Raw genomic sequence first — 26,827 nt, 5'->3', positions numbered from 1 at the left:
TTCGTTAAATGCGCTTCCGTTTTGTAGAATTTCCGCCCAAATGTGCTTCCTTTTCATTAAATGCTTGACCTACGTGAATGTTGCGTAGTCATTGCGTGTACACTGCATAAATTGCGTGTACATTGCGTGTATTGTGTGTCAATTGCGTGGACATTGGGTGTTCCTTCCGTTTACGGTGTGTACTGTGTGTTCATTCCGTGTATTGCGCGTACATTGCGTGTCAATTGCGTGGACATTACCTGTTGGAGCTTTGGAGCTGTTGGAGCTTTGGAGCTTTAAAGCTGTTGGAGCTTTGAAGCTGTTGGAGAATCTGGAGCTTCGGAGCTGTTGGAGCTTTGGAGCTGTTGGTGCTTTGGAGCTGTTGGAGCTGTTGAAGTATTTGGAGCTTTGGAGCTGTTGGAGCATTTGGAGCTTTGGAGCTGTTGGAGAATTTGGAGCTTTGGAGCTGTTGGAGCTATGGAGCTATGGAGCTGTTTGAGCTTTGGAGCTTTGGAACTTTGGAGCTATGGAGCTGTTAAAGCATTTGGAGCCAAAGACATTTTTATTTTCCTTGGCAGTATCAGGCAGAATATTGTTGCGTGTGCTCCGCATACGCACATCAAGATATGTCGCGCGGCGCCTAACCGCGCGCCGATGCAACCAGCACTAGCCAAGTGTTCGCGCGCTGCGCGCATGACGTTCGGAGCCGCTCGGGAGCCCACGGGGAAGCTCGTTTTGGCGGGCTGCCAACCGGACATCGCCGAAGGCGCCGGTTCCGGTTGCCCCGACCGAGAACAATCTGCCATGTTTGATACTAGCAGTTCGCAGAGTTTAAAAGGGGTCCCATTTTGCGTTGAGTTAGGAGACTCGTCGCGACCACCAGCGACACCAGCCGGAGTCCCTGCTGGCCTTCCCTGCCGAAGGAAGCTACACCGTCAACACGTCTCGCCGGCCTGCCGTCACACTGCCCGTTGGAAGAAGCTACCACTTGGTAAAGTACTGTTTCGTCGTAGACACTTATAGACCGAGTGGGTAGAAAACTTAGAGTGAGAAGAGGGGTAGTGGTGACGGAGGCAAGGCTTGGAGACGGCGGTGTGAGCTTGTGAGTCCCGATGAAAGACTTGACAACTGACTGGACATACAACACTTAGGTGCGAAACCCGGCAGTGACACGTGAAGAATAACGCCAGTGCCCACAACGACGAGCATTTCTCCCGCTATGATAGTTTGGGGAGATAGTCAATGGTAACCTCTGCATCAACGAATAAGAACTTTCCCGCAGAAATACGTGTCGACAAGAGTAAACGAAGTCGACGACCTGTTATATTAATAATTAGAGGTCTGCGTACCCTCGTAAAAACATATATAGTGGTGCTTTATGTATTAGTCATCTTGTGTAAAAATAGTAGTATTTTAGTTAATTGATAGTAATGATTATGCTGAAGTTTGCTAACTTGCGCATTGACAGAGGTGAATAATATTCCATAAGTCGAGGGGTTTTGTTAGTTATTTTCATTTGCTCTCTGGGAATTTATGTACGTTGTTTGTAACTTAGCTTTTCTCTTGACGGTGTACCCAGCGCCAAGCGGCGTGCCAAGTATCAGAGCACGGGCAATTGTTAAGTGGATTTGTTAAGCTGCATTCACGTGTCTCATGTTGCAATAATTCTTAAACGTTTCTGTTCGCAGACTTTTGAATCAGAGCCACGCCGCAAATATCGACTGTTTACGTTTTTGTTAGTAATGAAGTTGTAATGAATGATTTCATGTATAATCAATAATAAATGTGTTGTTACCATTCAGTTGTAATAGCTTTAGATGACTTTACGCCACACTCTGTTCCATTCCTACTCCTTGTTCCCCTCGAGTGTTTAACACGAGAGGCTACAATATTATAAATAAGCTTACTGATGATGTAGCAACAAACATTCCTTTAAAATATAACATGTGGCTGGACTCTATATATGGAAAGTCATATATGTTCGATGACAAAAGTGAAGAAGTGTGCATTCAAGACATCGGCTGCAGTAATTTACAGTTCTGACGTCGTGAAGCAGACTGTTAAACATGGTGTCCAGAAACTATGTCAAGAAGAGGAGTACTATGTCAGTAAAACGTTCTGGCTGGTCTATGTCTAGTATAAACCGATTGGAGCTAAGAATTAGTCATTTCACGGGTACGTAGACCTAAATGTTTATAAGATTGCTAACCTTCGCAGGGTGATCCTACAGTAGAATATAAATTAAGTAATAAATATTATATTGTATTTCTCGAACCTGCCACTATTATGCTAAATTTATGTTATATTAAATTAATTTTGTATCGTCCAGGGATCGAACCAAGTTTCGAATGAATCATTACTTTAATGAGTGAATTTTTTGATGAATTTTGGATTTTTTCCCGAATCTCTAGCTAAATAATTACACGATTCCAAGATGGCGTCCAAATATCTAGATGGTGGACACCTCAGTAATAATAAATGATAACTGCACTCTAGCGGGTAAAACTTAAACAAGTATGATGGTAATACACTCTATAAGACGAGTACACACAAGATGGTGTCCTCCAGCAGGCGAAAACCAGATGGTGGCAATGCCCTCTAGCAGGTGGTAGCTAGCATGTACTGAACACAAAATGTCGGACCCATGATGGTCGTCAATGTCAAGGTCAAAGTTTAAGTTCAAGGTCAAATTTCAAGGTCAAGGTCAAATTTCAAGGTCAAGGTCAAATTTCAAGGTCAAGGTCAAAGTTAAAGGTCAAGGTCAAAGTTCTATGCCAACTGTCGAGGTCAAAGGTATGGTAACAGAAAATCATACTAACATGGCATCAGCACACTCTAGCAGACGAAAACAAGATGGTGGTCACCAGCAGATGAAGGTAAGATGGCGGACATGACGTCATACCAGCTGACGATATATTCCTTGTTATTGGTGGTGAGAGGTCAGTCTAGGCAACTTCCGTGGAGGTAGGATCAGTCATTTGTTTTTATTTTTTGCTTTACCGGTTTCGAACCAAGGACGGGAATCAGCCTAATCAATCAGTAAATTAATAAGTTATTTTTTGGTGAATTTTGAACTTTTTTCATTAAAATAGGATAATAAATAAAAATTTTCAAGATGGCGCCTTTAACGTTAATTGATACAAGTGGTGACATAATTAAAAATGTCGGGTGTGTCGTAAGATGTTTTTATTACTTTTTATTGAGAATTTTTTTATATATATTAATAAATTACTGGTTTACTCTCGTCGGGAATCGAACCGAGGACCGAAATCGATTATGTAACTAAACATTTGAAGTAGGCAATTAAATTTTTTTTTTTTAATTTTTTCGGAAATTCAAGCATTAAAATTACGGATTTTCAAGATGGCGGTCGTAACGAAACATGCAATGGTTTTTTAAAAGATTTTTTATTAAAAAATATTTATTTATTTTATAAATTTAAAAACTTTTTTCTTCAAATCGGATAATAAATAAAGATTTCCAAGATGGCGGACATGCTGTCATACTAGCTGTCGACATATACCTTGAAATAAGGGGTGGGAGGTCAGTCTGACAGCGGATTCCGTGGAGGAAGGATCGGTCGTCATTTTTTATTTTTTACCTCGTCGGGTTCGATAATTTAATTTTTTTATAATTTTTAAAAATTTTCCCGATTTTTTAACATAAAAATTACGGATATTCAAGATGGCGGCAGTAACAGAAATTGCAACGGTGACGTCATAATTCAAAATGGCGGTCATGGTATCCTTATTCCTAGAAATGGCTTATCGGAGGCTTTAGACATGGATTCTTAAGCCGTTTTTAGGACATTGTGTTCTTTCTAATGCAAAATGACTTATGAGGTTTTCGAAATCCTAATTTTTGAATTGTGGAATTTTTTGAGAATTTTTGGCGGAATTTAAAAAAAAAAAATGGAAATGTTGGGCGAATTTTGAGGAATTTTTGGCAAATCTGGGCAAATATTGGTAAATTTTGACAAATGTTGAGAGTCAAAGGTCAAGGTCAAAGTTAAAGGTCAAGGTCATCAGAGATGGTCGCCGTGACGTCAGAGATGGACGTGACGTCATAGCTCGGTCGGCACCCGGAACCACATCCAGAACCCGTGTCCCAGGGACCTCATTCGTATACTACTATAGTAATAGTATTTTCAAATGCTTAGCGATTCAGGTTCGAATTTCACTCGGATCCTTTATTTATTTATTTTTAAAAAATAAAATAATAATAAATAACTAAATAAAAGAACTCGAGTGTCGTTATTATTATGATTATTTATGAAATCATAATTAATATTAAATTATAAATATATAATGAAACAAATCAATCTTACTCAAATACAAAAAATAATAGACCAAAAATCTCAACAGTCGGGATCCGAGCCTAGTACCTAACACTCTGCAGTCTTGCGGGCTATCCGCAAAGCTACGCAACCGATTAACATCCACGTATTTTTAGTAAGTTTATATAAACTAGTCGTAAACCACGGCTCTAACAAAATTACAATGCATTCTGTCGAATATTTAAGGGAGAAAGAATAAAAGGTGACGATCACGTGTAAAATAATTATGTACGCAGTTGGCAATTTTATAAAAGCTGGACTCTATCTTATCGGCTATAAAATATATATAAAATCTATACTTTTTTTTATTTTCTTGTTTTATTTTTCGGAAGAATATTGTAAAAAAATTACGTTTAAATTAAGAAAATTGAAATTCTTGATTTCTATTTTATCTGGTGAGGGTTTCAGAAGTTTTCATACCGATTTTCTCAGCTATCTATACCTCGATTTCTATCAATGTCAGCATAATGGCAGCATGGTCTAATTTATCCTTACATAATTTTTTAGTCACAACAGATGTCAGTGGTATGTCATAATTACTTAACAAATCATTACCTAGCTATGACTTACCAGTGATGTCAGACCTAGGTCATGTGTTCACTGGGCAATGCACAGTATACACAAATTAAACTTTTCACGTGGTCAATTTAACTTCACTTACTGCTACTACAGCATGTCGGTGACGCGAACTCACAAGATTTTAACCATCCAAAAAACGTCCGACACGCACATGATACAGTCGAGTAGGCCTATATACAATGTATTAGTGTATAAATGCGTATACACAGGGGCGTAACAACTTAATTTCCAAAAGGGGGGGGGGGGGGCAATATACCTTTTTATAAAGAATCATCGATCCCCCCTATTGAAGCGGGGGGTCCGGGGGTCCTCCCCCGGGATAATTTGTATTTCAAGGTGGAAAATGGTGCTATTTAAGCAGTTTTACTATCTAAAAATTTATTACACAGCACTTTCTTTGCCCCCGTTTGCCCCCACTTCAAGGTTTCAGAGGGGGGCAAAATACCCTTGCCCCCCCCCCCCCCCTGTTGTTACGCCCTTGCGTATACATGTATACATGTACACAGGCCGCTGCGCGTCACCAATCTGGCGCAACACGCATGTCGGTGATTCGAACCCATTATTTTGCCCCTATAAAAAATCGCTCAACGCGGCTAACTAAGTTTTCACTTCAGTAAACAGTGTTCCATAGCGACTGTAGAATTTTAGATACGAGAGGAGCTTAAGCAACGTATTCTTGAAGCTGCTCAGATGATTTTGAGATTCATAACGTGACTGTCCGCTTTGTTTGTGGTGGGTGTTCAAGTAGCTACCTATTCCGTTTCGCATTCCTGACAGCAAGAGCCACTGCCGAATGGTGCAATGCGCCTCAAAAAGTTTTGCACAACATTCATACCCGTAGCAGAAATGCGCGCTGTATAAACTTTTTTAAAATAATTTTTCCTTTTAAAATATGCACAGCAGAGTAAAAACAAAAACACCAACTCAGTAAGCGGACGCGAAAAATTTGTTGAATAGATTTTGGGGCCACTCACTTACTTTGGCCATTCAAACAAAACTTTTTTATTGGAGTTCTGCAAACCTTTTGTTGATCAGAGGAGACAGCGTACCCGGAGAAGAAAAAAAAAAAACCTCTCTTTTACTGCTCCTTTGTGTCGTGCCCGAATGCCTGCCTGGTGATATTTTACAGTAGAGGTTGGCACACCTGTGGTCCGGAGTTCCGAGTTCGTGCTGTTGCGTTGGAAGTAACTGTTGTGTTGGGAGTTCGCGTGTTTTCATAACACGTGCGTACTCGCGCTGCAATGATTTGCCGGTGCTAGTCCAGGTATAATTGTGAGTATACGTAAAGTTGTCAGTTACTACCGCATTAAGTGAACCTAATGTTAATGTTTATTATACGTGGTTACTGGAGAGGCTCTATAAGTAATATCACGACTGTGAGAATAGTATTAAGTATTTGTTTAGATTTTATAATATGCCTACCTACCTCAAGTTAATTAATACGCATTTCACCTTGGTTAAAACGTTCAAAGGTTAGCCGTCGTCAAACAAAATTAGCCTTATTTTGGAAAATGTATACACGCATAAACTATAATGAAATTATTGTTCTGTTTTTTTATATTTTTATCACTATATACTTTACATGTTTGTAACTTACCTAAATTATCTCAATTCACTTCCAACCAGTCCTTTATTTTATAATAGTTTTATGTAATGAGTCTGGGTACAATATATCGACTTTTTATAGGCCCTGCGTTAAATAAGACCTACAAATTTTTGGAAAATTTTTCTTGAAACATGAGTTTTTACAGGAAAAAATATTGGTACCAATAATTTGTGTTTAGTCCATACAATAGCCGTGTTTAGGCAAGTGTTTATCAAAGTTCGAAAATCGCATAAATTTCGTACTGAGCGAACAAATTTAAAATATCGATATTGCTCAAATGATGCTAAATGTTAAATGTTAGTATCTTAAAGGCAGGTACCTATACAGTTTTACTTCACACGGCAATGCACAGAGCTAATGAATACAGCAAAGTAAGAATATGTTGTGGGCCCCAAGCCATGTGGCTACCTTCTACTCATAAATAAATAAATAAATAAATAAAAAAAGTTTTGCCCTGTTAAAATAGAACCATGTCCCTCGTGATTGGATGCTAGTAACAATTTCCAATAGTTTTATGCCGTAAAATATTTAAAACTGACTGAATAAAGTAGTAAACGAAACTTTTAAGTATTTACCTCAAAATAGAAACGTAATCAGTTAAGAAGTGTTAGAGCGCGACAGTACGTATGTAAGAACCGTATGTCCTCCCAAACTCACCCAATCACCAACATGATTGACGCGGTTCATGGCATGGGATGGGCGCAACCCCACCGTCCATGTTGTACAATGCACATTCGAACGCCTTCATACACGTACCCAGAACGACTTCATTATTATAGATAAAAACTAAATATTTTGCTCGAAATAACTTGATGATTTGTTATTACATCCATAGCTCAAGATGTTTTAGCGGTCTTCCCTCGCCCCCCCCCCCCCCCACCCACCCCAACGAGTTTTTTCTATATCCACCACTGTAGGCCCAGTGGCGTAGCCAGGATTTGTGTATGGGGGGTGTTAAGAAGCATGCCACCCCCCCCCCCCCCCGTATTAAAGCGGGGGGTTCGGGGGATACTCCCCCGGGAAAATTTGGATTTTAAGGTGTAAAATAGTGCTATTTTAGCAGTTTTCGGTACTTTAATTTAAATATTGTAGTGGTAAAATTTTTATTAATTTTAATATGAAATTTGTTTAAGTGATGAATAAGAAATTAATTAATGATTTGGTGCTTAGGGGGGGGGGGGGAGGTTGAACCCCTAACCCCCCCCCCTCCTGGCTACGCCCCTGTGTAGGCCTATCATTTAGCAGCGTAAGTGATAAGCTGTGATCACAATTGCGCGTCGGACGCTAACCAATCAACGCTCGACTCATTTTGTAACATATCAGCGCGAAAAAAATTCGCGGGCGTGGCATACGTTCTCATTACAAAGATTTTCTATATCTATCGTGTCGCGGGCATGACGTTTCTTAAATGAGCGTAAACAAATTTTTGCTTTCGAAAGATGTTTAGACTTGTGCATTGGTAAAAATAGTCTTATTCGTGTATTTTTTAAGGATCCTCTAATTGAATTTATATGTGAAATCTTTAAAATGTGTTCACACACAGTGATTTTTTTCCAAATAGATCGTAAATTTTAATTACACAAACATGGGATTAAAAATTGACAAACATTGATGGAGTTGATGTTTGGTGCGTATATAATTGCAAGATATGCAATTATTGCTTGTTGCGCGTGTAAAAATAGCATGTTCACAATAACACAATATTTTGGTGTCGCACCGCGTCTTTCACGCCGTGCCTAGCAAGCTAAAGTGATTCAAGCATAGTTTTAAGGTCAAATATGTCAGAGATTTTCGAAAGGCTTGTTGTAGCTGGACAAACAATAGATCTGTTTACCATTAGCACACTCAAAAGGTATTATGGTTCGAAGCATTGACGCGAGAATTTGTAAAAAAAAAAAGGGGGGGGGGGGGATACGGGGTTTGTTCTAGACGTTGCAATTATATTCTACATTTTATCCAAAATTCAAAAAAAAAATTACCTAGCAGTTGAAATTTTTGAATTTTGAGTGTTTAAAAAACTACAGTTCACAAAGAAAATTGAGCGAGACTCAGTGATTTGTAAACACCTAATCTCGGTACCGAGAAAACTAAATTTGTGCTCACGTTGCATTAAACTTTAATACGAAACTCCTTAACAAAATTTAACGTAGCCTATAATTCCTTAAAATAATGTCGAGCGTAATGTATTCATATTAGAAAAACAAAAACTATAAATTTTTTTCCTGGTGCGCGCACATCGGCGTGGTGGCCGGGGCTATACCTGGTGCGCGCACATCGGCGTGGTGGCCGGGGCTATACCTGGTGCGCGCCCATCAGCGTGGTGGCCGGGGCTATACCTGGTGCGCGCCCATCAGCGTGGTGGCCGAGGCTATACCTGGTGCGCGCACATCGGCGTGGTGGCCGGGGCTATACCTGGTGCGCGCCCATCAGCGTGGTCGCCGGGGCTATACCTGGTGCGCGCACATCGGCGTGGTCGCCGGGGCTATACCTGGTGCGCGCCCATCAGCGTGGTGGCCGGGGCTATACCTGGTGCGCGCCCATCAGCGTGGTGGCCGAGGCTATACCTGGTGCGCGCCCATCGGCGTGGTGGCCGGGGCTATACCTGGTGCGCGCACATCAGCGTGGTGGCCGGGGCTATACCTGGTGCGCGCCCATCAGCGTGGTCGCCGGGGCAATACCTGGTGCGAGCACATCGGCGTGGTGGCCGGGGCTATACCTGGTGCGCGCCCATCAGCGTGGTGGCCGGGGCTATACCTGGTGCGCGCCCATCAGCGTGGTCGCCGGGGCTATACCTGGTGCGCGCCCATCAGCGTGGTGGCCGAGGCTATACCTGGTGCGCGCACATCGGCGTGGTGGCCGGGGCTATACCTGGTGCGCGCACATCAGCGTGGTGGCCGGGACTATACCTGGTGCGCGCACATCGGCGTGGTGGCCGGGGCTATACCTGGTGCGCGCCCATCGGCGTGGTGGCCGAGGCTATACCTGGTGCGCGCACATCGGCGTGGTGGCCGGGGCTATACCTGGTGCGCGCACATCAGCGTGGTGGCCGGGGCTATACCTGGTGCGCGCCCATCAGCGTGGTCGCCGGGGCTATACCTGGTGCGCGCACATCGGCGTGGTGGCCGGGGCTATACCTGGTGCGCGCCCATCAGCGTGGTCGCCGGGGCTATACCTGGTGCGCGCCCATCAGCGTGGTGGCCGGGGCTATACCTGGTGCGCGCCCATCAGCGTGGTCGCCGGGGCTATACCTGGTGCGCGCCCATCAGCGTGGTGGCCGAGGCTATACCTGGTGCGCGCACATCGGCGTGGTGGCCGGGGCTATACCTGGTGCGCGCACATCAGCGTGGTGGCCGGGACTATACCTGGTGCGCGCACATCGGCGTGGTGGCCGGGGCTATACCTGGTGCGCGCCCATCGGCGTGGTCGCCGGGGCTATACCTGGTGCGCGCCCATCAGCGTGGTGGCCGGGGCTATACCTGGTGCGCGCCCATCAGCGTGGTCGCCGGGGCTATACCTGGTGCGCGCCCATCAGCGTGGTGGCCGGGGCTATACCTGGTGCGCGCACATCGGCGTGGTGGCCGGGGCTATACCTGGTGCGCGCACATCAGCGTGGTGGCCGGGACTATACCTGGTGCGCGCACATCGGCGTGGTGGCCGGGGCTATACCTGGTGCGCGCCCATCGGCGTGGTGGCCGGGACTATACCTGGTGCGCGCACATCGGCGTGGTGGTCGGGGCTATACCTGGTGCGCGCCCATCAGCGTGGTGGCCGAGGCTATACCTGGTGCGCGCACATCGGCATGGTGGCCGGGGCTATACCTGGTGCGCGCACATCGGCGTGGTGGCCGGGACTATACCTGGTGCGCGCACATCGGCGTGGTGGCCGGGGCTATACCTGGTGCGCGCCCATCGGCGTGGTGGCCGGGACTATACCTGGTGCGCGCACATCGGCGTGGTGGTCGGGGCTATACCTGGTGCGCGCCCATCAGCGTGGTGGCCAGGGCTATACCTGGTGCGCGCCCATCAGCGTGGTGGCCGGGGCTATACCTGGTGCGCGCACATCAGCGTGGTGGCCGGGACTATACCTGGTGCGCGCACATCGGCGTGGTGGCCGGGGCTATACCTGGTGCGCGCACATCAGCGTGGTGGCCGGGACTATACCTGGTGCGCGCACATCGGCGTGGTGGCCGGGGCTATACCTGGTGCGCGCCCATCGGCGTGGTGGCCAGGGCTATACCTGGTGCGCGCCCATCAGCGTGGTGGCCAGGGCTATACCTGGTGCGCGCCCATCAGCGTGGTCGCCGGGGCTATACCTGGTGCGCGCCCATCAGCGTGGTGGCCGAGGCTATACCTGGTGCGCGCACATCGGCGTGGTGGTCGGGGCTATACCTGGTGCGCGCCCATCAGCGTGGTGGTCGGGGCTATACCTGGTGCGCGCCCATCAGCGTGGTGGCCGAGGCTATACCTGGTGCGCGCCCATCAGCGTGGTGGCCGAGGCTATACCTGGTGCGCGCACATCGGCGTGGTGGCCGGGGCTATACCTGGTGCGCGCACATCAGCGTGGTGGCCGGGACTATACCTGGTGCGCGCACATCGGCGTGGTGGCCGGGGCTATACCTGGTGCGCGCACATCAGCGTGGTGGCCGGGGCTATACCTGGTGCGCGCACATCAGCGTGGTAGCCGGGGCTATACCTGGTGCGCGCCCATCAGCGTGGTGGCCGAGGCTATACCTGGTGCGCGCCCATCAGCGTGGTGGCCGAGGCTATACCTGGTGCGCGCACATCGGCGTGGTGGCCGGGGCTATACCTGGTGCGCGCACATCAGCGTGGTGGCCGGGACTATACCTGGTGCGCGCACATCGGCGTGGTGGTCGGGGCTATACCTGGTGCGCGCCCATCAGCGTGGTGGCCGAGGCTATACCTGGTGCGCGCCCATCAGCGTGGTGGCCGGGGCTATACCTGGTGCGCGCACATCAGCGTGGTGGCCGGGGCTATACCTGGTGCGCGCACATCGGCGTGGTGGCCGGGGCTATACCTGGTGCGCGCACATCAGCGTGGTGGCCGGGGCTATACCTGGTGCGCGCACATCAGCGTGGTGGCCGGGGCTATACCTGGTGCGCGCCCATCAGCGTGGTGGCCAGAGCTATACCTGGTGCGCGCCCATCAGCGTGGTGGCCGGGACTATACCTGGTGCGCGCACATCTTCGTGGTGGCCGGGGCTATACCTGGTGCGCGCACATCTTCGTGGTGGCCGGGGCTATACCTGGTGCGCGCACATCGGCGTGGTGGCCGGGGCTATACCTGGTGCGCGCACATCAGCGTGGTGGCCGGGGCTATACCTGGTGCGCGCACATCGGCGTGGTGGCCGGGGCTATACCTGGTGCGCGCACATCAGCGTTGTGGCCGGGTCTATACCGGATGCGCGCACATCAGCGTGGTAGCCGGGGCTATACCTGGTGCGCGCACATCGGCGTGGTGGCCGGGACTATACCTGGAGCGCGCCCATAAGCGTCTATGAAACTATCCTGGAAATCATTTTGTAAAATTAGATAGTCATAAGTTGTAATCATTACAAAAAAAAAACATTTAATTTAGTAGCCAGGATTATGGTTTTCGAGAATACCTGGCCAATGTTATTTAACCTTTTTGTTGGTTATCTAAAGCATTAGGAATGCACCATCATCTTTTAAGTATTTTTGAAACTAAATTTTGCAGTCAAATAGATACTTGAAAACATTTTTAACCAAACATATTTTGAACATATATTATATCACTAAGTACATGTATGTTCATGTTTTTGCTTAAACGAATACCTTAACTTTATTCAACCGATCCAACTTTTAAGATAAAAGTGAAAATATAACCACGAAAGTATTTTATTCAACATGCCGTCAAATGTATTCAAGCCAAAATTGTATGTCTTATCATAATACTTATGACTAACATTAACCAATATCTACATTTCAATGTTAACTAAGAACGTCAAAATGGTATTGTGTATTTTTCATGTTATCAATATTTCTTTTATGAATATAAATTATAACAAAACGTTTGGTACGGCCCTTAATGTTTACGAAATTGACTATACAAGGTTTTATTTTGCTACATTTGGTCCGCCATCTTTGTGACACATTTCCGTTCATAGATTTCCATTCAAGTTTCACGGAATTACCAATACCAAACAAATAAATGCCTTATACCGAGAGCTAAGTTGTATACAATTCAAAAATCCTTCGTATTCTTTGGTAGTTGAAATATTTACCAGTTTAAATGTTGGAAACTATAATTATAATAATTCTTACAACTTAAAAGGTAAAAATCTTCCTGTACTAATAGATACACTAAAATGTCCCGTATCTATACAAGAACCTTCATATTAATAGTTTTATAATTTAAATACTGTTAAAACAGATTAAATATTATTGTGCAATATACGTAAATAGAATACGGTAGGTAGGGCCCTATGTTGTTACAGGTAAAAGTATTTGAATACTTATTAGTTCAAATTGTTAATAACAGAAGCCACTTTTTTTTCAGGTTCATTGGTGTTGGCCATACATCCAACTGGAGTAAACATCAGAACAAGTGTGGGCATTTAATATTTTAATTCTAATTCAACATACATATACGTAAACCAGCCTAATGGCAAAGAGAAGCATATCAAGGGCTGGTCGAGAGACTTGATTTAACAGCAGTTGGGTGCTTGACTTTAAAAATATTCCATGTTGAGCATGTACATCATGCGAATGGACAAATTTTCAAATTTCAGAATCACGTGTATTCGTTTCAATACATGCATTAGATTGGAGAGCACATCAGTGAAACCTAAAAACTTCTGCGACATCCCTGGACCTCGAAGTCTGCCGCTGGTGGGAACTTTGTGGAAATATGCGCCCATGATTGGTAAGTTAAAAATATTGGATCGGCACCTGCTACATTTATTTATACACTTAAAGGGGGAATATATATATATATATATATATATATATATATATATATATATAGATACATTTGTATACATTCCCACCATAGCACATATGTTGACAGAAAAAAAGTTTAATTTTCTCCGAAAAAAGTAAAAGTTATCTCTTATCACCATGTACAGCCAATGATACTAGCTAAAATCCTGTTAAATTACTACAATTTTTATACATTTAGGCCTAAAGATGTCAAATTTGACATTAATTACGCCTATATTCTGAGTGTATGAGGTGTTGTAAACATAGAAACTGACTGCTGAGGTAGTTTATATTTGTTATGTACGCAGTATGCATGTTGATGTTGCTGATGACGAGTCGTTTTGCCCATTACTGAGTGTCCCGAGTACAGGCAACACCACAGTGAAGGCAGCCGTGGCGTGCCTATGCTTGCTAAGGGAGGATGGTTCTGCGGTGGTTCGCCATCGACTTCCGCAGGATGAATGTGAAATGAACATCACAAACACCCGGTCTTGAACCTAGGGCTAATGTTTGACAAATCCCTCCGGCTGGGAAAAGAAACCCGGGCCCCTTGGCCCACCAGCCAGACTTGCTGGCCACTAGACCAAGTGGGCAGACTATACTAATTGGGATTGAGGGGATCAGTAATTGACCTTGATTGATTTAATTTATACTAATTTATGGGTGGCACGGGAAGAGGGGTGTGACTGATTGCAGTTAATGGGTTTTTAATCAGCCAATAATTTTGAAGGCACATTACCCATCATACTCCTCTCTAGTTGCTTTGGTGAATTTTGAATCAACACTCTTCGCTACCTAAACTGGAATTTAATTTGTGTCAGTGAATCAGCATTGCTAATATTGTTCTTCATGGAAGGTGTGCCATTTGTCAGCGGAGATCCCGATGCCAGCGACGCCGACAACCATGCATATTTCGGTGTTGGTTGCATCAGCATCGCCTTAAGTCGCGGCAATACTGGACACTTCTGTAAATATAATTTGTCTAGCAGAGAAGATTCGATGCCTAAAATTACATCACCTACAGTCACAACAATACAGGAGACTTTCTTGATTTAGTGAAGCCTGCAGAGGATACCTCGATGCCTACAATTTCATCATCAGCGTCAACTTTGTTGAATCCATCTGCATCGATGACGACCACTGGAGATTCTCCGACACCTACCGAGGTGGATATGATGATGCTAATGATGCTAACTTCAGAATTATTTATGGAGTTTGAACATGTTTTGTAATCTAAGTAAGAGCAATGTCATCACAGAACACGTTTACAAACTCTTTTCTGACGAGGGTCTCGTCGTGAGATCCAAAGTTCGAACCCGTATCTCGGCACTATTCAGTTAATGAATGCTGAGTAAGTATGCCAGTTTTTATCAGCTCACTATAATTTTGAAGGTCCTGTCACTCTAAGCCTCTGTGTGATCGTGCATCTTAGGATCATATATTTGCTTATGACGTTTTTTTTTTAGGAGAATACGAATTCACTCGCCTCCACTGGAATGGACTGCGTAAATATCAGAAGTATGGACAAATTGTGAGGGAAGAAATTGTACCTGGTGTCCCTATAGTGTGGGTGTTTAGTCCAGAAGACATTGGACGAGTGTTCAAAGCTGAAGGACGTTACCCGGAGCGAAGAAGTCATCTTGCACTGGCCAAATGTAGGCAGGATAAGCCGGAAGTTTTCAACACAGGTGGCTTATTACCAACGTGAGTATTACCGTGTCCATTAACTCATAAAATTTGATTCTGTTGAGTGTTTTTGCTGTTGGTCCTCACTTGGAAAAAAACTTTCATTGTTACAAGTTCAAAGATGACTAAACTAAAAGTAAGATCTTGTAATGTAATTTAGACTCTGACAATTGCATCAGTAAAGAAAACAATATGCCATGATTATGTAGCTCAGTTTAATATTGAAAGCAAAGAGTTTTAGTGTATTCGGGAGTTTTTAGTAATTTAACCAACATATTTAAATTGCTGAGCTTCTCTATTGATGCCGGGAGTGTTAATACATAAATAATTTTAATTATATGTTAACAAGAGGAAGTTGGTGAAGTTTGCGTTGTGTACTTATTTTCATTCATGTGGGTTTACAAATTTGGTGTAGTTTAACATAATAAACTGTGGTTTAACTTCAGTGTAATTATGTTGGCATATCATTGTGCTCAAGCAAGGACGTACTTTAAGAAGTAAATAAAGGTTAAGGGAAATAAGTGACCACTTATTTCAGCGAAAATATTAATATAATGTTTTTGGTTTGCAGTGGAATATTTTAAAATACTTTTGTTTCATAAAATCGGTAACCGAACGCACTAGAAATCAAGGAGTTAATTTAGTGAAGTATTCGTATTTTAATCTTTTCAAGTAATTTTTAAGATGTAAGTGTTCAGTTATTAACATTTAGAGGCTGTTTAAAAATTTGTCAAGTATTTATAATGTTTGATATTCATGGTTCGTGCTTGCCGAAAATCGTGTTGTTTCAGAAACGGACCTGAATGGTGGCGCCTGCGCAGTGCGTTTCAGCGCGAAATAAGCAAAGTGCAGTGTGTAAGGGGATACCTCCCGACGACAAACACAGTTATTAGTGAGTTTTTGGAGGAACTGAAATCTAATGAGAGCAGTAATAAAACTGCTGGAGATGTACTGCCTAAACTGTCTCGGCTTTTTCTAGAATGTGAGTAACCTCGCTTGATATTTTGTTTGGAAGTATATTTGTTCATGTGGGTGTAGTGCATACACCTTTAGTTTAGTCATGACCTAATGTGACTATAAAATATATGATTCAAGAACCAGCTACAATATGAAAAGTTAACAATCGACCATTTTATACTACATTAATAAGTACTACAATCCTTGCAGTATTGTTATAAAGAAATGAAAATGTATTAAATTCAAATAGAGGTTATCAGAAATATTTTTAAATCCTGGGTTAAGTATTTCCATAGTGGAAATTCACCCTTATCACGTAGATGCAGTTATCCAATCATACAACAGCACGGACGATAGTTATGGAACCCAATGCCCATTGCTTTGCGATAGGTTGCCATTTTATGGTTACTGTCTGCTGCAGGCAAGAGCTTAGTCAATTTTTCGTAGATTTGACTATAATAAAGTTGTTTCCGTATAATAAACTGGAGATGAAACAGCTTATTCAGCAAGACCTTCTGGTTAACACCATAATCTTGAGAACAAAAACTTTGCCGCAGTGGTTAAGAAGTCAGATCATTTTCCTCCCTCCGAAGTAAACCATGTTCGAGTCTCAGTGCAGTCAAACCAGGAATTTTCGCCAGTGAGAAACGTGAGGGATGTTGCTGTAAGACGTTGGGTTATCTCTGAGCACTCCAGTCAATATTTCATTCACTGGGAATGAGCCAGATTTGTTAACATATATTATTAGATGTGTCAATTCTGAAACAACCTAATAATATACCAAAGATACAAAAATACCCTAAACATTAATTTTTTTCTAACAATAAGTTAACTTGAAAACTGCAGATAAACCATTATCACATCTTCTATTAGTGGATTGTGCTATATCAATCAAAAAATTATAAGAGCATAGTAAATAAGTGCTAAAATACAGACTGGGGAAAAACCCAGCGTCATTATGTCCCAAATCTTCATATTGATGAAGAATGCTTGAACAAATTTCAATCACTTGTATTTGTTGAATAAGTCTTCATACAGAAGAGGTACAGTGTATTTTATTATCAGTGTTGTTTTTAAGCTCCGACATATTAAACATATCTACTATATAAAAATCTTATCATTCTCACCAACAAATGCTAAGAAAATGAAAGAAAAACAGCTGACAAAGTAGTTGTAGCCTCCCCCCCCTTTTTTTTTCATAGAAATTAAACATTGGAATCTAGGGGAGGGGGGTGGGGGAGGCTGGGTGATCTAGTCACGTGGGCGTGAAGTGTTCGCGTTCACGATTACCGAGGAGAAACCCCCCCCCCCCCCTCGGGAACTGGTAACACGTGAGGTGGAGTTGACTTGCTATACATGTTGAGTCAGAATTCAACCTACAAACTTTAGAGGCAGGTTCAGTACGAAACAAAAAGAGTTTAAAAAACCCACATACGACTTATGACCTAAAACGCTTTCCAAGGTTGATGAACTCCTTTTAATTTGGAGCTCGTAAAAATTTATATTGCATAAATGGAGAAAGTATTCAAGAGCTAGCATTGAGTGTCTGGGGTAATGTTTAATTCAACTAATATATAAACATTCGTAGAACTTGTCGCTGTCGTTTAACGTCTCTCTTTTTTTTTAACGTATTTTGGATAAACAACATTTCAACGAACTGTTTTGTAAACAAAGGTGTAGCTTCAATTGAAAATGAAAATCGACAGTAAGATACATTTAAAATACTTTAAAATGTTGTGGATGGAAGTTCACTGCACAAAAACCACCACAACCCCTAGCTGGTCCCGTAAGAATGTAAGGTGGTTATGACGTGAGAACTGCCATATTGATGACGTCTTTCAAATGATTGGTGTTGGGATGCGCACGGATGGAATGGAGCTGACTCTCGCAGGAGCCAGCTGCACAACACGAGGGACAGACCTGTCGTTCCGACCAGCCCGAAGAATGCGTGAGTTGAGATTAGATAAGGGATGGATCAGCGACGGAATGAATTGGCGGGAGAAACGGGAGTACCCCGAGGAAACTCGCCTGCCACGTTTTCCACTTGTGGAAAATTCCGGGTTCGACCCCGCCGGTAATGTGCTCTGACCACTCCACCACGGAACTTTCTTGTTCAATTATTTCAGCGTCAAGTTTGGCAGTGGTTGTAGAAAATGGTTTTGTAAAACATTGTTTAGACACTTAGCCCAGAATGCACATTCATGACTTCAGGAAAATCAAAATATTTCTCCATTTGTTTGACATGCAAATGTTTTGTTTACAATTTATTTGCCTGACTCAGCAAGCCTTAGTGTGCTAGCTCAAACCCTTTCTCTATTATTTGCAATAATCATTTTCGTTCAGCTCCAACTTTGAAGGCCTTGGGAAGAAATTTAGTTCATAAAAGTTATAAAGGTTTACAACTTATTATTTCTTGATGAACCTGAAGTCGAAGTTGGCTGGTAAACTCTTACTCAGTTTGTCCACTGCAATGATGTTATTAGTTTAGTGATATTGTAGATCTTCATGTGAAAACGTTTTAATCTCTCATCATATTCATTAATTTAGAGAGAGTAAGTACGCTGTTAGTTAATTTGTTTTAACAGCCTACATACATTATTTATCAAAAATTGTAGCAAATTTCTTTTCCATTAAGTTTTTGTTTTGTTTTAGTGATTGGCGTGGTTGCTTTTGACATCAGACTTGAAAGCTTCAGCGAATCGGAGAAAAGTCCCATGTCAAAATCATCAAAATTGATTGAAGCAGCACACTCCATAAACAGCAGCATTTTAAGCACAGACAATGGCCTGCAGATGTGGAAATGGTTTGATACCCCTCTTTTCAGGAAATTGAAGAAAGCGCATTCCTACATGGAGCAGTAAGTAGTACGTTTGTAAGTTACACATAAGTTGTATTTAATGCAGTTTTTTGGACATACGTCATTGCAGTTTTGCACTGTTTGTCATGGAAAAATTCCGAAAATATGAAGATAAAAATTCACAGAAAACAAGACTGAATCAGCTGATTACGGACAAACGGAACCAACGATGAAACAACGACGACAGCACGGACAAAAAATGTCCAACATATAAATATACAGTGTTGTATGATATTTATATGTTGAACATTTTTTGTCCGTGTTGTCGTCGTTGCGTTGTCCATAACACTTGTTTAGTTTCATCAGCTGATTCAGTCTTGTTTTCTGTGAATTTTTCATCTTCATATTTTTAGTTATTTTTGATTTTCGGAATTTTCCCATGACAAACAGTGCAAAAACTGCAATGGCGTATGTCCAAAAAAACTGCATTAAATCAAAATTCTCCATTGCATGAATCATTTAAGGAACGTATCGGTTATATTGTGGCCACTACTCGCATTTCAAGTCAGCGAACACAACTCAGGACACCAATCCGGATTGAACCTGGAGTGGAGTGAGGAATCTAGATTGAAATTTTACTTAAAACACTTTGTTGTGGACTAAAGTTGGAGTGAAGTGAGATAATCCACTCCACTTGTTGAGGTGGACTGTACTGAAGAATCCGGATTGAGATTTTACTTTAAACATGGACTGGAGTGAAAAGAATACACGCAGGAGCAAGCCGCCGCCATATTGCATGGTTTGTTATTGGTCTCGTTGCATTTCAGGCATAATTTGTGAAAATGGCAAAATAAGGTCAGAAATATGTGTGGACAGAGATGGAAGTAGAGTTATTGTTGGACGTAATGATTGAAAAACATATTTCAAGATTGCTGAACGGAAAAAAGTATAGGAAAGGTGAGATATTTGAGTTGGTGAAGGCAGAAATGGACAGTGCGGGGTTCAAAAGAACAACAGAACAGAAAATAATTAAATGGAAAGGACAACATTTTCAGTCCATGTTGACTCCAACTTCGATCTTGTTTACATTTCAATCTGGATTGTGATATTTACCATAAACGCATTTACTCAGTCTATGTTCGTTACACATTCACTCCGAGTTCACTCCACTCCAGGTTCAATCCGGATTGAAATTTTACCCTAAACGAGGTATATGAGTCGCGATACTATTTTGAGTAAAATTTTAAATAACTCTCAAATCCGCACTTATCTCTGACCTGCTCTCACACCATAATAGCGTTCTGAAAACCCAACCAACAAATTTACAAACGAAAGTTGACGGAGTGGAGAAATTAGAATAGCAGTGTAAAAGTTGACTACCTTATTTTCCAGTAGCAGCACCAAAAATACGAATCCCGTCCGTTCAGGCAAAATATACAAAGGCATTTAACTGGCTGTAGATAAAAACTTAACGCTAAAATCACAAGAAAAAAGCTAAAATACAAAATGACAACTGCGTGCAAGCTTACCTAACATTGTAAAATAATATGTAAAAGACAAACAGGTATAAAGCTAGTAAAAATGAAATAAGTACAGTATTTCGGCTACGTGAATAACAAAATAAATATAAATGTATTTTAGTTTAGAACAAGTTCTATAGTCCGGTCTTTCAGTTTCTTCACAAAGTTCCAGTTCATTTGACGCGTGTGTGTGCTCACCTTCATTACGCAGCTTAAACGTGATATCGCTTTCACGTATTTCCCGTCTACAAAGGAGTATCTTCACAAAAGTCCCCCAAAAAATTAAGGTAGAACTGTTTTAGTCATAAATTCGCGAACGTTCCATACTGCAACATCCAGCTCTGATGCCCACGTAGACTTAGGGAAGTTATATCTTAAACGGGGGCCAGATTACAGGGATGACGTCACTTATTCGCAAAGTCTGTTGACAGAAAAGGCGCCAAACGGTGCGTTTGGTTCGCGTGTTCCCCAAACACCGCACGTGTCTGGCAGGCACACAGGTGGCCCAGTTTGGGCTGGACGCACACACGATAATGGCCCACAGCTTCATGAACTAGTAGGCATGTTGAAAACTGTGCTCGTCCCGAACTCACTTTCGAGGCTCACCCGACAAGACTCCGTCCGCAGCACAGCGCGCACTCCCCACCAGCTGACCTCTGACGTCACTCCCCCTCCAGTTACCCTCCTCGCGCGGCCGGTAGCCTACAACCTTTGAATATATATACTGTATAGAAGTCGCCAGCCCAGGTTAAAATTTCTAATACGGTTTTGAGGTAGTTGGTTAATTCACCGCTGCAATCGCCACCATCTCTAGGGCATCGACTTGTGGTGGTCCCTAGCGGACAAGTGTCGAACTCTTCAAACACTCCTTCCCCCTCCCCTAGAACGACGTTGAGCTGCAGTGAATGATAGGTGAGGGGTGCGGGGAATGACAGCGGGCGACAGCGCTGCGCTCTAACGTGTAAATAACAACTAAGACGATACAGGGCGTTACGGCAGCGCACTGCAGCGGTGAAGTTCCCAAGCTGCTCATCATGCGCTTCTGAAAAACGTAGAGTAAATCCTATCCACTCGCGACTTCTATACAGTATATATATTCAAAGCTACAACTCACGTCGTTTCGGTTCCCTACCATGTTCGTGCAAATTCGGATTTCTCTCAAAAATTGAAATTTAAAAAAATCGAAGGGTTAGGTTAGGTTAGGTCAGTCACAACATGCTTGTTTTCATTGGAAACTTCTGATTTAGCGGCTGAAGTGGCGTTAATACCAAAACGCAAAACTTCGGAAATCTTCGGAAATTCTTGCAGGGAACCGAAACTACGTGAGTTGTAGGCTTCCCGGCACTCCGCGCCAATGACTTCGGTGCGTGATTAAAGTCTTTTATGCACTCACGAAGATTACGTAATAATTTACGTAGCCATAAATTTAACCATCTTCCCTTGCAACGATGAGTCGGAGGATGTTCGTCAATGTGCGATGATGGGCGTGAAGATGAGCACAAGGATTGTAGCCAAGCGGACAACTGAATGTCCGAATCTAGCCGCATGGCATTAACGTAATGGCAGTGTTGGTGAATAATGGTGGGCTAATTTCTGCTTGCAGTCAAGATGATGGCTGAATTTAAGTTGTGTTGCACTGCTCTAAAGTCTTATGTTTTGAAGATGCTTGGTTTATATGCTTCTCATTGGTTCTGCCTTGGTTGTAAGGATTAGGTAATAAAGTTATCTTCCAATATATCTCCAATTGGCAATTAATATCACTTGCGCGACTTTTTACACCCATTAAATTATAAGTTGGTATCAGTTGAAAATATAAGTGACAGAACAACTAAGGGAGATATCGTTAAAATTTCAGAAATAGTCTTTAAATAAGAATAATAGCTAATAACGAGAAAGTTAAGAAAAAAACATGGACATGGCTTGTGAGAGCGAGCCTTTAGATGCACTTTTCAATGATCCACCAAGCCCAATGGTTCTTTATGGAGGTATTCAGGAATAGCAAATGAGTTAATTAGCAAGAAAACAATAATGCTTTTAAAGTGTATTACTGACTGCAACTTCAGTTTCCTCCAATCGGAAAACCTATTTTCTATTAGTCAGATTTTGTATTTAGACTTGGTTTTGGGGCTTAGTGCGCATTTTGAGCTGGTAAATAGCTTACGAAACTCCTCAACTGGAATAGTTATTATTGTGAAGGCCTAAATAATTAGATGATTTTTTTATGCTCTTGCCACAAATACTGGTTTTGTAATACGAAATTGTTTGGATTTGTTTTATTCTGTTTAAAGAATTGCCGTTCAATTGGTTTTGCAAAAAATGGAGTTGATGAAAGAATGTGCGAATAAGTGCAGTCCAGAACATCACCCGTCGTTACTGGAAGCGTATCTTTCATCGCCAGATATTGACTATAAAGATGTCATTGGAATGGCTGTAGATATGATACTTGCCGGAATTGATACTGTAAGTACTAAATCATGTTACTTGTTATACATATATAAATATATATATATATATATATATATATATATATATATATATATATATACATTTTTCTTTCAAAAATCAAGTTCTCAAATTCCATTAACAAATATTTGAAACTAACCTTACCAAAATATTTTCCTACAATTAAAGTAAAGCACATTTGATTAAAGACAATTAAATATTGAATTCACATTTTTGAGGAGTCTTTTTCTTTCATTAAGTTACAAAGTTTAACAGCAATTTATTTTTTTAAAAACATGTATATAATATCTTTCAAATAATTTAACTATAGATAAATTATTTTTAAAATGAGCACGACTTTAATTTTTGCTTATATTTTAAAAGGCTACATACACATTTATGTGCCAAACTATAAAAGTTGCTAAGTAAGATAATGAATCATAATATGAAATTAAAATATTTGGAACTTTATTTTGAAAAAGTTTGTTAAGAAATCGCTGGTAAAAAGGAAACTTTTTACAAAGTTATATTAAATCCATGAAAATGACATTTTGACCTCATGCTTTAAAGATATTTACGTTTTTAAACAAAAAAAACCATTTCTGTATCTTAGTGTTTGCAATTGGATCATAATTAACTGTTAATGAACAGTGCTAATGTTATATTTTAATAATTCCATTGAAATAACTCCATTGTTGGTTTACACTGGCTGTGAGGAAATATCAAGAATGGACAACAAAGATGAATTCATAAACACATGGAGTACATAAAAGGTGAAGTTAGCTGTGAATCACAGCTTCGGATCAAAACACATACCAAAATTATATCGCGCGACAAAACTCAGCGAAAAGTAGACAACATTTGTATAGAAACTCTATAAAACACTTACAATGCAAAATTAAACTTTAGATTCAACTAATCAAATTTGTACCATGTGGAAAGATCCAGTGAAAAGAAATCTACAATTTAATTGATAAATTTACTTTTATTTGTACTCATTAATTCAAATATGTTTATTACTTTAACGAAGAGATTATTTTAACTATAACTTTTATACATGTTTGCTATTTAACTTCTTCCAATCTGTGTTATTCTGTTAAGGATAGGACGATGATAGGAAAAGTAGGAAACGAATGGGAGTGTTTCAAGTTTAATGTGCCTCGAAAAAGTCAAATCGATGGTTGTTCCAATCGAGTGGAAGAGAGATAGATGCGGCGCAAGCTTACAATGAGCGTAACGGGACACAGCGTAACGGGACAATGTGCGTTACGGGACACTTTTTCGTGCGTGCAGCTGGCGTTCATCGATTTATTGGACGTTGTCACGTCAAAAAAAAACCCAGACATTATTCGGTCATCGGTGTTATTAACAGTCCAAGGCCACCGAACGCCTGTGTGAATGTAAAAGCACCAGGCGACCAAGCGTTACTATTGAAACATTGGAGAGAGTTGGCAGGAGAAAGTTTCCCGCCCACGCCAGCCAACAAACCGCGCGAATCGCAAACTTTTGGCAAGATTTAGAGACAGCGCTCACAACGGAAAAAAGTATTCCGTACATTTGTAGCCAACACTTAACATCCCGATGATTGCGAGTAACGTTCGACAGGGTTCATTTTTATCTCACGCAGGAAGAAATACGGGGCGATGTTTTTGTTGCCTGTCTGGTGCTCAGTAATGAAGCTACGTGTAGTACTTACCATCACAACTACCTGATTCTGGGCACGTAAAATCTTGATGCTTCTGTTTAGCAGATTAATATAGAAACGTCACATCCTCTTCTCTCTCGGTTTCAATTGCCAACACTTTGAAATATTTGTATTACCCTCGAAGTGTCTCTTTCCTCAAGTAAAATATTATTTTGGAAATTTCTTAATAACACAAGTTTGTGCTCTGTCCCTTTGGCACACATTCAAATGTGTCGCCATCCCAAAACTGCATTCCAACACCTATGTATCAGACTATTAGACAATACGTCGAGTGTGGCTTGTTGCTGTTTAAATGGCCATCGAAGTGTCTTGACCTTACGTCCTGTATTTTTTTTTCTTTTGCGTGATTCAATAGAAAACCGCGGTATATTTTAATGATTCTCTCTGTCAAATATTCATTAGAATTTAAATAATTCCAACAGAACAGTTTCAGCTGATTTGCAGCCAGAGTTATAACTCATTCGGAACACTACGTTTTTTTTTTTTTTTTTTTTAAATTTTAATGTGCATTACTGTCCCTGTGCCACAGTTCACTGCAACAGCTCAGACCAGTAGTGGATACAAAGGGGAAGAAGGGCTGCAACGCACACTGTAAGTAGGTAATTATTGTATGTTCTGGTGCAGTGGCTCATGGCGCGGGATTCAGGGATTCGAGGCGGCCATCTTGGATTTCGTCACTTCCGGAGGCCATCTTGGATTTGACCTTGACCTTTGACCCCGGCGGACATTTTGTTTTCTAGAACATTCCGCCATTTTGTTTTTCTAGAATATGTCACCATTTTATTTTTCTAGAACATTCTACCATTTTGATTTATGACTTCACATCCACCATCTTGAAAATCCTCAAATATTAACTTAGAAAATCGGGAAAAATTTTATAAAAATATTTTAATAAAATTTTAATTTAAAAACTTGACTTAATCATCGAGCTCATCACTCCTGTGCGTTGCACTTTTCGTTACGATGCCATCATCATCAAGCTCCCCACTCCTACCCATACATTATAGTCTGTTGGAGGCAGGCATCTTGATTTCATCTGATGGATGTCATCATCGGGTGTAGGTTTCTAAAGTATGTTAGTGTGTATAAGGTCGAGTTTATATTTCCTACCAGTGTTGTTATGAACCTAATAGACCAAAAAATTCACAAATTTTGTTAAAATAAATTACAAAATCCACAAAATCCACAGTTATTTTGTTGTTGTGACCACCATTTATTTTTTAAAGACATTCAATGTATGTAGGGGTGTGTTTATATTTCCCAACAGAGTTGTTATGAGCCTTATGGAAAAAATATTTAAAAAAAAAATCCACAGTCATTTAATTGCTGTAACCACCACCATTTTTTCTTAAAGACAATCATTTATAGGTTTTAACTAAAATATATGTAATCAATACTATCGTTGTGGATGAGATGGTTTATTAATGATAATTTTATTACTCCATCTTAGCGGACTAGACATTTTCCAGTCTCCTCACAAGTCCGTGTTTGAGTACTCGTGTTTTAAAGCTGCATAGAAGCAGATATACTAGAACTGACTTCTTCAAACTACTTGTATAATTTGTAACTTGACTGTTACAATTTTGTTGGGCAGGCGTGGTACATTTTGTACGCAATAATTTTTACTTATACATACAAATAAAAACATTGTTTCATTTTTTTCAGACTTCGAACTCAGTGAGTTTTGCTCTGTACCATCTCGCAAAGAACCCTCACGCTCAGATGAAGTTACACGAAGAATCTTGTAAACTGCTGTCAAGAGTCGATTGCCTTGTCACTGCTGAAATGCTTTCTGAAGCTCAGTACACAAAAGCGGTAATCAAGGAGTCATTTAGACTGAATCCCATATCGGTAGGAATTGGCCGAATCCTTGCTCAAGATGCAGTTTTGTCAGGCTACAACGTACCAAAAGGAGTAAGTAATAAATTATTTTATTATATATAAGACATTTTATTGATGGGAATGCATTATGAAAGTAAATTTATGAAAATAACTTAGTGATATGTATGTATGTTTGAATTTTTCTTTTAATTTTATTTGTCTTGTTCGTAATCCACTGATTTACATACCCATAGCTAACAAAGTGATCGCTTTTTTCTTTATATTTAATTTCGCCATGACTTTCTGTTTGGTACGCAAGTTATTTTTAACAAACTGATTTGTGAACTGTATCAGGATTCAATGCATCTATATTGTGTCTTCGTTTGCGAAGTAGTTGCATTATGTAACCTTAGTTAATTTTTTTTATTCGACGAAGCCAAA

General features: G+C 41.4%; 1 protein-coding gene across 2 annotated transcripts in view; it reads left to right on the top strand.

Moving 5' to 3' along the window:
- Positions 1-6,012: 6,012 nt before the first annotated feature.
- The window catches only part of LOC134529810 (cytochrome P450 302a1, mitochondrial), a 32,639-nt gene continuing 11,824 nt past the window's right edge, over positions 6,013-26,827 (top strand). Inside the window, exons 1-7 of one of the 2 annotated variants that reach the window (XM_063364272.1) lie at positions 6,013-6,166; positions 13,037-13,402; positions 14,925-15,162; positions 15,936-16,126; positions 18,754-18,958; positions 22,707-22,878; positions 26,231-26,479. In XM_063364272.1, the coding sequence (XP_063220342.1) occupies positions 13,222-13,402; positions 14,925-15,162; positions 15,936-16,126; positions 18,754-18,958; positions 22,707-22,878; positions 26,231-26,479 (1,236 nt within the window). In that variant the 5' untranslated portion in view covers positions 6,013-6,166; positions 13,037-13,221. The remainder of the gene's footprint in view (positions 6,167-13,036; positions 13,403-14,924; positions 15,163-15,935; positions 16,127-18,753; positions 18,959-22,706; positions 22,879-26,230; positions 26,480-26,827) is intronic. The other variant, XM_063364273.1, reaches the window with a different exon arrangement.

The sequence above is a fragment of the Bacillus rossius genome, chromosome 2, assembly GCF_032445375.1.
Source record: "Bacillus rossius redtenbacheri isolate Brsri chromosome 2, Brsri_v3, whole genome shotgun sequence".
NCBI lineage: Eukaryota > Metazoa > Arthropoda > Insecta > Phasmatodea > Bacillidae > Bacillus > Bacillus rossius.
Note: the sequence above shows the minus strand (reverse complement) of the source record. Positions and strands in the feature narration are given on the sequence as shown.